This window comes from Moschus berezovskii, chromosome 9 (genome assembly GCF_049115385.1).
Source record: "Moschus berezovskii isolate FMDL1 chromosome 9, NW_MosBer_1.0, whole genome shotgun sequence".
NCBI classification, from domain to species: domain Eukaryota; kingdom Metazoa; phylum Chordata; class Mammalia; order Artiodactyla; family Moschidae; genus Moschus; species Moschus berezovskii.
In genome coordinates, this window is record NC_142468.1 from 49,408,086 (window position 1) to 49,421,884 (window position 13,799).

Here is a 13,799-nt window from a genome sequence, read left to right on the forward strand (position 1 = left end):
TGGTATTAAAATTTTAATTTCAGTTTCGATGTTTTTAAAAAAAATTTTTTTAACTTAAAGGATCTTTTAGGAAGTAATATCTCTTGTGAAGAGTAAATATTCATGTGAAGTTCAACAATGTCTTTAGGACAGGTTGTTTTCCCACAACATTCAAGTAAATTTAATTATTTAAAAATAAAAAACTAGCATTTGTGTATAATTCCATTTTAATAAAACACATTTCTTCATATTCATCTCTCTAGCTAGTTTCCTTTCTAACTATATTCATGTATGGCAAAATACATAAAATTATATACACTTAATGTTAACAATGATCACCTCTGGATATGGACTAGGGACATTTTAAAACATATCTTTGTACTTGTCACATTGTTTAATGTAAAAAAATGTATTTTACTTTTATAGATATTACTCTTTATAATAAAGCATGCACCATTTCTACAAATGATAATTTTTCCTAACAACAGACAGAAAAACCCAAACTGGAAACAAATACATTTTTATTGACAAAGGAAAATTTTGGTAGAACTAGATGATTACTATTCTTTCTTGAGCCTTTTATGCACTTTGTATTTTAAAAACAAAAGTATTTCTAAAACAAAAATTCAGTCTTTCTTAAAGATGTTGATATTAACGTATAAAACAAGTTAGAGGAAGAAGGTTGCTTAAATATATAAAAATGATCATTTTCCAATTAGATCACAATAAAATTTAAATGAAATTAAAGTACTACTTTCAGTTCAGTTCAGTTCAGTTCAGTCACTCAGTCGTGTCCGACTCTTTGCGACCCCATGAATCACAGCACGCCAGGCCTTCCTGTCCATCACCAACTCCCAGAGTTCACCCAAACTCATGTCCATCGAGTCGGTGATGCCATCCAGCCATCTCATTCTCTGTCGTCCCCGTCTCCTCCCGCCCCCAATCCCTCCCAGCATCAGAGTCTTTTCCAGTGAGTCAACACGTCGCATGAGGTGGCCAAAGTATTGCCGTTTCAGCTTTAGCATCAGTCCTTCCAATGAACACCCAGGATTGATCTCCTTTGAAATGGACTGGTTGGATCTCCTTGCAGTCCAAGGGACTCTCAGGAGTCTTCTCCAGCACCACACTTCAAAAGCATCAATTCTTCAGTGCTCAGCTTTCTTCACAGTCCAACTCTCACATCCATACATGACCACGGGAAAAACCATAGCCTTGACTAGACGGACTTTGGTTGGCAAAGTAATGTCTCTGCTTTTTAATATGCTATCTAGGTTGGTCATAACCTTCCTTCCAAGCAGTAAGCGTCTTTTAATTTCATGGCTGCAATCAGCATCTGCAGTGATTTTGGAGCCCCAAAAAATAAAGTCTGACACTGTTTCCCCATCTATTTCCCATGAAGTGATCGGACCAGATAGAGCATACTATTATAACCAGAGAAGGAAAATACCTGGGTCAATTAAAAATTGAAAAAATAAACTTCTATGTGGTACCTGGAATCACTGTGAGATAAGCCTCCATACTTTTACGTCTGTGGGCTATAGTAGCAGCAACACAACGGTAATTTCCAGCATCTTTCTGGACAACATCATATATCTGCAGTACTCCTGTTGGCAGGGCAGTTATCCTGTCACTGGAAGAAACAAGATTAAACTCTTTGTAGTAGATTTTATATTCTATTTTAACATTTATCCTGTGGTAAGAATTAATATACTCAATGTTTTAAAAATGCCAGATGCAATACTTTCAAGACTAAAAATATCAGCTTGATTCAGTTGTTTTCATTTGGGTTGTAACTCTCTAAAACACAAGTAATTATGCTGTATGTGACTTGTGGACTCTATTCGTGTAATTTTACACAGAATCTCACTTGACATGATAACTTACATTTAGAGCTTAGTATGATTAGTACTTTTAGTACTTAGTACATTTAGAACTTACAATCTAGAGCTTAGTATGATTTTTTCCAAATTCTTGACTTTTTGTCTATTAGTATCTAGGTATTCGTCAAGATTTATCTGAATGTGAATTTTTTTAAAGCTCTTCCTTGAATAACTTTGTCCATCTTAGGGCTCTTTACCATTTCAGCAAGCAATTTGAGCCTGCGAAGGAATACTGCTACTCATTAGGACAGGAACCAAACTTTTGAAGTTGCTGCCAAGTTCCTGACCCCTAAACTCTGACCACCTCAGAGCACTAGGTATATGCATGCATGCATGCACGTGACTCTGTGTGTGTGTGTGTGTGTGTTTGTGTGTATGGTGTGTAGTGGAGAGGGGGCTGTTACGCAATAGGGAAAGATGGAAGTGGGCAACCATTATCGCATATATGGGAAACCCTTAAACCTTTAAAATAGCACTGCTATTCTCAGTAGTCCAAGTGTAATTTAGCTTCCTAAATTCTTGGGCTGCAGTCCAGGTGCCCAGGGGGTCCCATGGTTGGAAAAGATGTTTGAGGAAGAGAACAAAGCACTAAGAGAATCTGAATTCTGATCTGAACCAAGATGCCAGGAACTATGCCCCATGTACCAGAAACTGATAATCTAATTCTTTGCCTAAGTTTGAAATGTCTTTAAGAAACTAGTTATGGCTATCATAAACAAAAATGAGTTTCACCGTGATCTTTCTCCATATACAGTTTTATGATGAAATCTTTGGTCCTTCTGTATCATTTTTAAAGACAAAAGCTGCATTTACCTGTCCATAGTTACAGACAGAGTTGTCCGATTTAATTCCCATGTTATGGCCGCAGGTGGGTTTGATGAAATCTTGCATGCAAATCTAGCAACTCCGCCTTCTTGGACCTCAATAGAAATTGGCTGAACTTCAAATGCAGAAATAGCTATAAGATAAAGTTTTTCACATTCAGAATAAGTATATGCACTATTATATAATACTTGGAAATAAAATTATGCTAGATATTACTTATCAAACTTGAACTTCTGCTCAGACATAAGCCCAACTCAACGTAACAAGCACAGAGAGAAATTAAAAGATAATTTTAGAAAAACCACTGGGCAGTTTACCCTTCTAAAGGAGTTGAGTCTTTCCCAAAATGAAATTCTCAAGAAACTTAGATTTCAGGAAAAAATGAACATAACTGAAACAAAAAACAGCAGTTACTAACGGTAGATAACGATATACTAAGCTGTGCAGTACAAATCTCAAATACTAGTGTATTTCAGAGGACAGGGAAATTAGTAAAGACAGACTAGTCAGGTAAAAACCTTTCAGAAGGATTGCTTTTTTAATTTATTATTATTTCTTATTTTTGGCTGTATTGGTCTTTGTTGCTTTTGTGCAGGCTTTTCTCTAGTTGTGGTTAGTGGGGACGACTTTTTGCTGCAGTGCATAGGCTTCTCATTGCAATGGCTTCTCTAGTTGCAGAGTACAGGCTCTAGGGTGCGTGGGCTTCAGTAATTAATTGCAGCAAATTGGCTCAGTAGTTGCAACTTTTGGGCTCCAGAGCACAGGCTCAACAGTTGCAATGCATGGGCTTAGCCACTCTGTGGCATGTGGGATATGCCCTGACCAAGGATTAAACTTGTGTCTCCCACATGGCAGAAGGATTATTATCCACTGTTCCATCACAGAAGTCCCAACAGGGGCTGGTTTTAAATTGAATTTTGAAGAACCCATTGGGTTTAGATGGAAGGAGAAAAATGACATTTCAGATGAAAGGAGTAACGTGAAGGCAAGCACAGAAGTAAGAAATGTGCAGCCTGTGTTCATAAGCTTGTGAGCCAATAGCCAGGATTAACTTCTGTAGAATAAATCAGATTAAAGGTTCATGGCAGAGTGGAAGGAGAGTAGAGATAAAATAGGTCTGTACCATGGTATGAAATAAGGCATCACTGAAAAGCTTCAAGCAAAGGAGTATCATGGGAACAGTAGTGTGTGGGAAAATTAATCAGGTACTGTTATGATGGATTGAAGAAAAAGAGCCCTAAGTCAAAAGACCAACAGGCTGTTTAAATAAAAATGACAGAACTGGGTGGCAGCAGTGAGAATAGAGAGATTCTGCAGATATTGCAATGAAAACAGACGTGGTTTTTATTGGACACAGATATGTCACTCCATGTTTGCAATAAAATTAGGTTGGTACTGATGGAGCAGAATGAGAGTGGAAAAAGTGAAGACAAATGATGTGTCTGAAAAATAAACGCACACAGATTCAGGAGACTATTTTTAGACTTAAGTCTTGAAATGTTGATATTTTCTAGAGATAATTCTTCTTTACTCTTCTAGACAAGCCTCCAAGTTTTACATTTTGATGGAGCCCAGACTCCAGGTAATAATGTAGCTTGCCTTTTCTCTACTAAGTCTCCCAGGATATAAAGAAAGGGCCACAATAATAGTCTCACTCTCCATCCTCAAACCCCAGTTCAAAAAATAAATATGCATATATACAGTTTATCAATATAATGAGAAATTATTAAGAAATATAGAAGTAATAAGGGCTGAATGACTATGCCTCATTGCACTGGGAAGTGTAAGAGGTTACAGAAGACTAACAAATTCTGCCTTGGACGTGACTTCATTAATCTGTAAATGGATCACGGGCCTCTAGAGGTATAGAACAAAGTCAGTGAGTAATAACGAAATACTCTTAGGAATATTTCTTTCCAAAAAGGATAGAGTGGGGGTAAATTAATATTTTGTGTATGCAACAAAAAATTCTTACTACTTCAAAACAGTGGTTTCAAACTGCTATTGTCAGTAGACTCAGAAGGTTAAAAGCATTTTTATGATAATCATCCTTTGCCTTTTTCACCTTCATTTCTCTTGAGTATACAGTGCTTCCAGAAGCTACATGATGGGCGATATAAAGCAACAAACCTAATTCACTGTGAGAATCCAACTGTCTTCTACTAAGCTAGATAAAAAGATTTGGACAAATGTAAAACAATGTCACTCATCTTACTAAAATTTTTTGAAAAACAGTTATTTTTCATTAAATGTGCTATTTTAATATGTAACTGATCAGTGTTTTCATTTCAAAATTAAAATTTTTTAAATTTCTCAGTTTTAATTTCTAATAATAAAGTATTTTTAAATATAACCTACTTAAACAAAAGCTCTTTGGAGTCCTCAAGATTTAAGCATGTAAAGAGTGAGACTAAAATGTTTAAGGATCACTATTCAAGAACACTGGACTGTCTCTGTGTTGGTCCTTATCACCAACTGCCTGGAAGTATTGAAGGAGTGTCTTTAGGTGAGAACTGTCTTGATATCAGAGTTACCTTCCAGAGTGATGGTCATAAAAAACAAATTTAATTTGTGTTACTGATGAATTATTTAGTCCCTACAAAACTCTATCACTTTGCATTCAACCACTTGAAATTATGTCTCACAGACACTGAACTATTTATAATTCTGTGAATATATTGTATTTCACACCTCTGAACAATACATAAGCTTTCCTTCTCTTTCAAATATTGTAGATCCCTTTGTCCACCTGATGAAATCCTATTATCATTTAAAACCTAGTTCTTTTTGTCTCACCCTTTGGGAAGCTATTCCCGACTTTTTTTATTTTATAAAACTCCTGTAGAATGAAGACTTTTATTGCTACTTTTATCCCACAGTATTATAGTCACATATTCACAAGACTGTCTCCCATTCCACATTCTGAGCTCAATAAGGACAAGTAGTGGGTCATAACTTTGCAGGATCCCTTAAGTCAGTGAATGGTACAGACTTAGCACTAAAACAATACCTGTTGAATTAAACTGAAATTTTTTTAATGTTCTCTAATTCTACCCCAAGACAGATGGGTCATGGTGGAGAGTTCTGACAAAACATGGTCCACTGGAGAAGGGAATGGCAAACCACTTCAGTATTCTTGCCTTGAGAACCCTATGAACAGTATAAAAAGGCAAAAAGATATGACACAGAAAGATGAACTCCCCTGCTTAGTAAGTGCCCAATAGGCTACTGGAGAAGAGTGGAGAAATAACTCCAGAAAGAATGAAGAGATGGAGCCAAAGCAAAAACACTGCCCAGTTGTGGATGTGATGGGTGATGGAAGTAAAGTCTGATGCTGTAAAGAACAGTATTGCATAGAAAACTGGAAAGTTAGGTCCATGAATCAAGGTAAATTGGAAGTGGTCAAACGAGATGGCAAGAGTGAACGTCAACATTCTAGGAATCAGTGAACTAAAATGGACTGGAATGGGTGAATTTAACTCAGATGACCATTATATATACTACTGTGGGCAAGAATCCCTTAGAAAAAATGGAGTAGCCATCATAGTCAACAAAAGAGTCTGAAATGCCATACTTGGGTGCAATCTCAAAAATGACATAATGATCCCAGTTTATTTCCAAGGCAAACCATTCAATACCACAGTAATCCAAGTCTATACTGAACCACTAAAGCCAAAGAAGCTGAAGTTGAATGGTTCTATGATGACCTACAAGATCTTCTAGAACTAACACCAAAAAATGATGTCCTTTCCATTATAGGGGACTGGAACGCAAAAGTAGAAAGTCAAGAGATACCTGGAGTAACAGGCAAGTTTGGCCTTGGAGTACAAAATGAAGTAGGGCAAAGGCTAACAGTTTTGCCAAGAGAACACACTGGTCATAGCAAACATCCTCTTCCAACAACACAAGAGATGACTCTACACATGGCCAATACCGGTATTAGATTGTTATATTCTTTGAAGCTGAAGATGGAGAAGCTCTATATTGTCAGCAAAAACAAGACTGGGAGCTGACTGTGGCTCAGATCATGAACTCCTTATTGCAAAATTTATATTAAATTGAAGAAAGTAGGGAAAACCACTAGACCATCTAAGCATGACCTAATCAAATCCCTTACAATTATACAGTGGAAATGACAAATAGATTCAAGGGATTAGATCTGATGGAGAGAGTGCCTGAAGAACTATAGACAGAGGTTCGTGACATTGTACAGGAGGTAGTGATCAAGAACATCCCAAGAAAAACAAAGGCAAATGGTTGTGTGAGGAAGCCTTATGAGTAGCTGAGAAAGAAGAGAGGCTAAAGGCAAAGGAGAAAAGGAAAAATATACCCATCTGAATGCAGAGTTCCAAAGAATAGCAAGGAGAGATAAGAAAGCCTTCATCAGTGATCAATGCAAAAAAAAAAGAGGAAAACAATAGAATGGGAAAGACTAAAGATCTCTTCAAGAAACGAGAGATACCAAGGGAATATTCCATGCAAAGATGTGCACAATAAATGACAGAAACAGTATGGACCTAACAGAAGCAGAAGATATTAACAAAAGGTGGAAAGAATACGCAGAAGGATTATACAAAAAAGATCTAATGACCCAGATAACCACAATGGAATACTCACCTAGAGCCATATATTCTGGAATGTGAAGACAAGTGGGCCTTAAGAAGCATCACTACAAACAAAGCTAGTGAAGGTGATGGAATTCCAGTTGAGCTGTTTCAAATCCTGAAAGATGATGCTGTGAAAGTGCTGCACTCAATATGCCAGCAAATCTGGAAAACTCAGCAGTGGCCACAGGACTGGAAAAGGTCACTTTTCATTCCAATCCCAAAGAAAGGCAATGCCAAAGAATGCTCAAACTACTGCACAATTGCACTCATCTCACATACTAGCAAAGAAATGCTCAAAATTCTCCAAGCCAGGCTTCAACAGTACGTGAATCGACAACTTCCAGATATTCAAACTGGATTTAGAAAAGGCAGAGGAACCAGAGATCATATTGCCAACATCTGCTGGATCATCAGAAAAGCAAGAGAGTTCCAGAAAAACATCTACTTCTGTTTTATTGACTATGCCAAAGGCTTTGACTTTGGAAAATTCTTTTTAAGAGATGGGAATACCAGACCACCTTACCTAACTCCTGAGAAATCTGTATGCAGGTCAAGAAACAACACTTAGAACCAGACATGGAACAACAGACTGGTACCAAATAGGAAAAGGAGTACGTCAAGGCTGTGTATTGTCACCCTGCTTATTTAACTTATATGCCCAGTACATCATGAGGAACGCTGGGCTGGAAGAAGCACAAGCTGGAATCAAGATTGCTGGGAGAAATATCAATAACCTCAGATATGCAGATAACACCACCCTTATGGCAGAAAGTGAAGAGGAACTAAAAAGCCTCTTGAGGAAAGTGAAAGAGGAGAGTGAAAAGGTTGGCTTAAAGTTCAACATTCAGAAAACCAAAATCATGGCATCTGGTCCCATCATTTTATGGCAAATGATGGGCAAACAATGGAAACAGTGAGAGACTTTATTTTCTTTGGATCCAAAACCACTGCAGATGGTGACTGCAGCCATGAAATTAAAAGATGCTTGATCCATGGAAGAAAAGCTGTGATCAACCTAGACAGCATATTAAATAGCAGAGTCATTACTTTACCAACAAAGGTCCATCTAGTCAAACCTATGGTTTTCTCAGTAGTCATGTATGGATGTGAGAGTTGGACTATAAAGAAAGTTGAGTGCCGAAGAATTGATACTTTTGAACTGTGGTGTTGGAAAAGACTCTTGAGAGTCCCTTGGACTGTAAGGAGATCCAACCAGTCTATCCTAAAGGAAATCAGTCCTGAACAGTCATTTGAAGGACTGATGCTAAAGTTGAAGCTCCAATACTTTGGCCACTTGATGTGAAGAACTGACTCACTGGAAAAAACCCTCATGTTGGGAAAGACTGAAGGCGGGAGGAGAAGGGGATAACAGAGGAGGAGATAGTTGGATGGCATTACCGACTCAATGGACATGAGTTTGAGCAAGCTCTGGGAGTTGGTGCAGGACAGGGAAGCCTGGTGTGCTGCAGTCTGTGGGGTCGCAGAGTCGAACACAACTGAGCAACTGAACTGAATTAATTCTATTAGGTCTTAAAGCAAAATAAACAGTAATGTAGGGAGTTTCCCAGGTACAAATACCAAGGCATGATATTGGAAGAGAGTAACACTTATTATTTTGTGTGCTCTAATTCTAAACAATCCCTGATACTTTAGTGGTATCATTTTTTGGAGACAAAATTTTATACCTCCTCTATTAAAGGATTTTTATAAAAGTTAAATAAGTCAATATAGTAGGGCTATCTATATTATAAAACTTTTTATTGGTGTTGTGAGTACTAAGAATAAAAATAGTCACTCTGTTGCTCTGAATAATTTCCCTCCAATCACTTAGGCAACTGAGTGTTTTTTTATCTGAATCCCATCTAACCAATCAAACAATATGAAGCCTCCAAACCACCTTTTCTTTGAACAATTCCCTTTCTTTCCCAGATATATAAGTCTATGAAATCCCTAAGCTTTTTTTTACTATAAAAACCAAAGTAACTTTGACTTTAGGTCAAATGGGCTAGAATTTTGGAGTTTTAGAATTCTGAGAACTAAAAGATAAATGGATGTATCCTGTAACACAGTAAGGGTACTTGTTTATTTTTGGCTTTGTATGTGGGGAGGACAGGTTTACTGAGTTATAATTCACACTGCATGTGATTTACACACATTTAAAGTATAAAATTCAATCTAAATTCACCTATTTAAAGAATACAATTCAATGGGTTTTAGTGTATTCACGAAGTCCATGACCATCCCCCAAATCAATTTTAGAATATTTTCCTCACTTCAAACTTTTATATCCTTCAGTTATAAATCCCTAATCTTCCCACCCTAGCCCTAGGCAATCTTTAAGGTAGTTTTTTATTTCCCCTCCTACCTCCAGCTTTTCAGTTCAGTTCAGTCGCTCAGTCGTGTCAGTGTCCGACTCTTTGCAACCCCATGACTCACAGCACTCCAGGCCTCCCTGTCTATCACCAACTCCCGGAGTTCATTCAAACTCATGTCCATCAAGTCGGTGATGCCATCCAACCATCTCATTCTCTGTCGTCCCCGTCTCCTCCCACCCCCAATCCCTCCCAGCATCAGACTCTTTTCCAGTGAGTCAACTCGTCGCATGAGGTAGCCAAGGTATAGGAGTTTCAGCTTTAGCATCAGTCCTTCCAATGAACACCCAGGATTGATCTCCTTTAGAATGGACTGATTGGATCTCCTTGCAGTCCAAGGGACTCTCAAGAGTCTTCTCCAGCACCTCCAGCTTTACTGAGATACAATTGATGAATAGCATTGTATAAGTTTAAGGTATACAACACTGTGTAAGCTGGAGGTCTGATACATCTATATATTGGAAATGATTACCATAAAAAGGTTAATTAACACATCCATCAAGTAACAGTATTTCTTGATCTCACTCTGGTTTGCAGCAAGTTATGAAACAAGTACTGAATAAAGACTTTATTTTTTAATCCTCAAAAACACCTTTATACTTAACATGTCTAACTTCTTGGTCTCTTTTGAACCAACTTGCTGGCAAAACAGATTTTGCCGAGAGAAAACCAAGCCAGATATTTCCTGGGACTTTCATCAGTACCTCTCAGATTGAACAGAAAGAGGCAAATGTGACTCAGTCATAAAAATAAGTTCCCTTTTTCTCTCTGCAACTCCTCCATCTGGGTGTCATACAATCAGAGAGATGGTTTTTCCAGTAGTCATGTACAGATGCAAGAGTCGGACCATAAAAAAGGCTGAGTGCCAAAGAATTGATGATGTTGAACTGTGGCGTTGGAAGAGACTCTTGAGAGTCCCTTGGGCTGCAAGGAGATCAAACCAGTCCATCACAAAGGAAATCAACCCTGAATATTCATTGGAAGGACCTGCTGAAGCTGAATGAAGCTCCAATACTTTGGCCACCTAGTCGAACAGCTGACTCATTAGAAAAGACCTTGATGCCAGGAAAGATTGAAGGCAGGAGGAGAAGGGGACGACAGAGGATGACATGGCTGGATGGCATCACTGACTTAACAGACATGAGCTTGAGCAAGCTCCAGGAGATGGTGAACAGGGAAGCCTGGCATGCTGCAGTCCATGGGGTCTCAAAGAGTTGGACACGACTAAGCGACTGAACAACATCATCATCTGCGTGACAGTCCCTTCCTCTGCCCTCACCTCTGGGAATCTGATATATTTGTGGTTATTTTTCTGTCCTTTATATTTAACTCTTCTCCCAAATTTTTCCTTCAGCTTGTAAAAGTGATTAAGTCCCTTCCAAACTGAAAATACAAAGAGAACAAAACTCCAGGCCTCTCTTATACCACGAATCCCTCAAGCAGCTACCTACTCTCTTTTTTCCCCATGGCATCAAATTCTCTAAAAAACAGTCAGTTCTAGCTGTCTCCCCTCTTCCCTCTCTGATTCGAGGCCTCACATATTCAATTTGCCTTCTTCCCTTACTATTTTATTGAAACAGTGTCTATGACACTATGCACTCCTATTTCTCTGACTCCTCCTCCTGCCCTTCTCCTTTCTAAGACTCTCTGTTCTCTTCTCTCTCCACATTCTCCTTGGGTGATCACACACAATTTCAGTTTTCAACTACATCCATCTGTTGCTGCAGAGTTCCCGAAACATATCTCCAGCTTAGTTCATCACGCTCAGTTCATCCTGGCTGCCACTGCCTACTGGACACCTTCACCTGGAATTTACAAAACTCACCACGTCCATAATGAAATCTTCTCCTTTCCTCCCAGTCTGTATCTCCGTCTCAGTCTATTACACCACTGTGCAGCAATTCACCTGAGCTACCGCCTCCTCCTGGACTCTTCAGTTCCGGTTTCCCACTGACTTTAACCCCTAAACATTCATGCCTGTCCCAGTATCTCTCAATGGAATCACTCTAACTTTCTCTTATCTGGTCTCCCTGCTCTCACTTTCCCTCTTTCCCTTTCAAAAACATCCTCCAGACGTTCATCAGTGTTTGATACAGGCTGCAATTGACTCACAAGTGACTTCCATCTACTAAACACTCCTGTAAGACCATCCATTACCATGAACAACACATGAACCACCATGAACAACACAAACTCACAGAAAACGATTCAATTTTAAATGCTGTCCAAAAGCACTGTCCTAGAAACTCTCTTTCTAAATCTTTAAACACCGTAGCCTACTTACTAGAAAAGCTGAATGTATGTGTATATCTTTGTTACTTTGAAAGGAACTGATATTTTCTTTATATCAACTATATGTTTTTAATTCTTTTTGACTGGGGACATTCTCAAAAAGAGATCTGTCAGCTAGCTTTTAATCCCCCTCCCAAAGAATTAATTTGGCACCAATTACTCCCAAACTATTTATGAGGTAAGCATGCAACAGTATTTAAATAGTCAATGTAAAATAGTTATATTAAAAAGTGAATATTTCTGCTATTAAAGATACACATTATTACTAAGACACAAAGAATATAATCTCCATGAATCACATGTTAACATCAAGCCCATTATCTTTATAATCAAACCATTTATTTAATGTGTAGTTAACCCACGCTGACAGGCTTTGAATCATGCAATTATTCATAAAATAATGGGCCACGTTAACTGCATCCCTAATCCCAAAAAGGATTTTAATCACACTTATTTTAGAACAATTTTAGACTAAAGTAATCTTTTCTAAATTCATTCATTCATTCATCAACAGTTGTTTATTCTGTGTCTAGCATGTTCAACACGTCAAGGATCCAATGATGAACAAACTAAGGCTCTACCCTCAGGGATCTTTGTCTAGCAATGGAGAAAAATTTAACTAAAATTACTATGCAGTTCAGTTCAGTCTCTCAGTCGTGTCCAACTCTTTGCAATCCCATGGACTGCAGCATGCCAGGCTTCCCTGTCCATCATCAACTCCTGGAGCTTGCTCAAACGCCTGTTCATCAAGTCGGTGATGGCATCCAACCATCTCATTCTCTGTCGTCCCCTTTCTCCTCCTGCCTTCAATTCTTTCCCAGCATCGGGGTCTTTTCTAATGAGTCATTTCTTTGCATCAGATGGTCAAAGTACTGGAGCTTCAACTTCAGCATCAGTCCTTCCAATGAATATTCAGGACTGATTTCCTTTAGGATGGGCTGGATGGATCTCCTTGCAGTCCAAGGGACTCTCAAGAGTCTTCTCCAACACCACAGTTCAAAAGCATCAATTTTTCGGCACTTAGCCTTCCTTATGGTCCAACTCTCACATCCATATATGACTACTGGAAAAACCATAGCTTTGATTAGACAGATTTTGTCTATATACTATTCAAGTATATAGCAATTTCAAACTGTGATAAATATTATGAAGGAAAATTATAGAATATTATGAAAGCATAGGACAGAGGATATCTTGCTATGAATGCACTGGTTTTGCTTCCAGAATGATAACTTAAAGCCAAACAAAGGATGCTAGTAGCCATTATACAATAAAATAAATTTTAAAGCCCTAACAAAGGTAGAGGTATTCTAAGATTTAATTTTTTCTTTTCTTCTACCAAGCCAGACTATGTAGTTTTTACATAAAGGTATATACAAAGTGTAAAGAAATAGAAATAATTTTCTCATTTTTAATGTGAATAGACAAATTATTTAAAGAGGATAAATTCCCCACTTCAATGATGAAATACTAAGGGCTAGATTACAAAAGGATCTCTATTGTACTTTTTATTTTTTTCCTACAAAATTATGTAATTTAAAAAAAGTAACTATATTTAAAAATAAACTTTGTATGTGTGATTCCAACAGTAAAGAAACTGCCTGCACTGCGAGAGAGCTGGGTTCAACCCCTGGGTCAGGAAGATCCCCTGGATGAGGGAATGGCAACCCACTCCAGTATTCTTGCCTGGAGAACTCCATGGACAGAGGAGCCTGGTGGGTTACAGTCCATGGGGTCACAAAGAGTCAGACATAACCAAGTTTTCTGGTGAATGGATTGAAAGAGGAATTTGCATAAATTTTCGACCACTACTCCACTGACTGATAAAATTGTTCATCCTGGAA

General features: G+C 38.1%; 1 protein-coding gene across 2 annotated transcripts in view; it reads right to left on the reverse strand.

Annotated features, from left to right (window-relative positions):
• Positions 1 to 13,799, reverse strand: part of PRTG (protogenin) — a 147,041-nt gene that overhangs the window by 70,453 nt on the left and 62,789 nt on the right. Inside the window, exons 3-4 of one of the 2 annotated variants that reach the window (XM_055437176.2) lie at positions 2,673 to 2,817; positions 1,470 to 1,603 (exon numbers count right to left, since the gene is read on the reverse strand). In XM_055437176.2, coding sequence (XP_055293151.2) covers positions 1,470 to 1,603; positions 2,673 to 2,817 — 279 coding nt within the window. Of the gene's footprint in view, positions 1 to 1,469; positions 1,610 to 2,672; positions 2,818 to 13,799 lie in introns of both variants that reach the window. The other variant, XM_088840295.1, reaches the window with a different exon arrangement.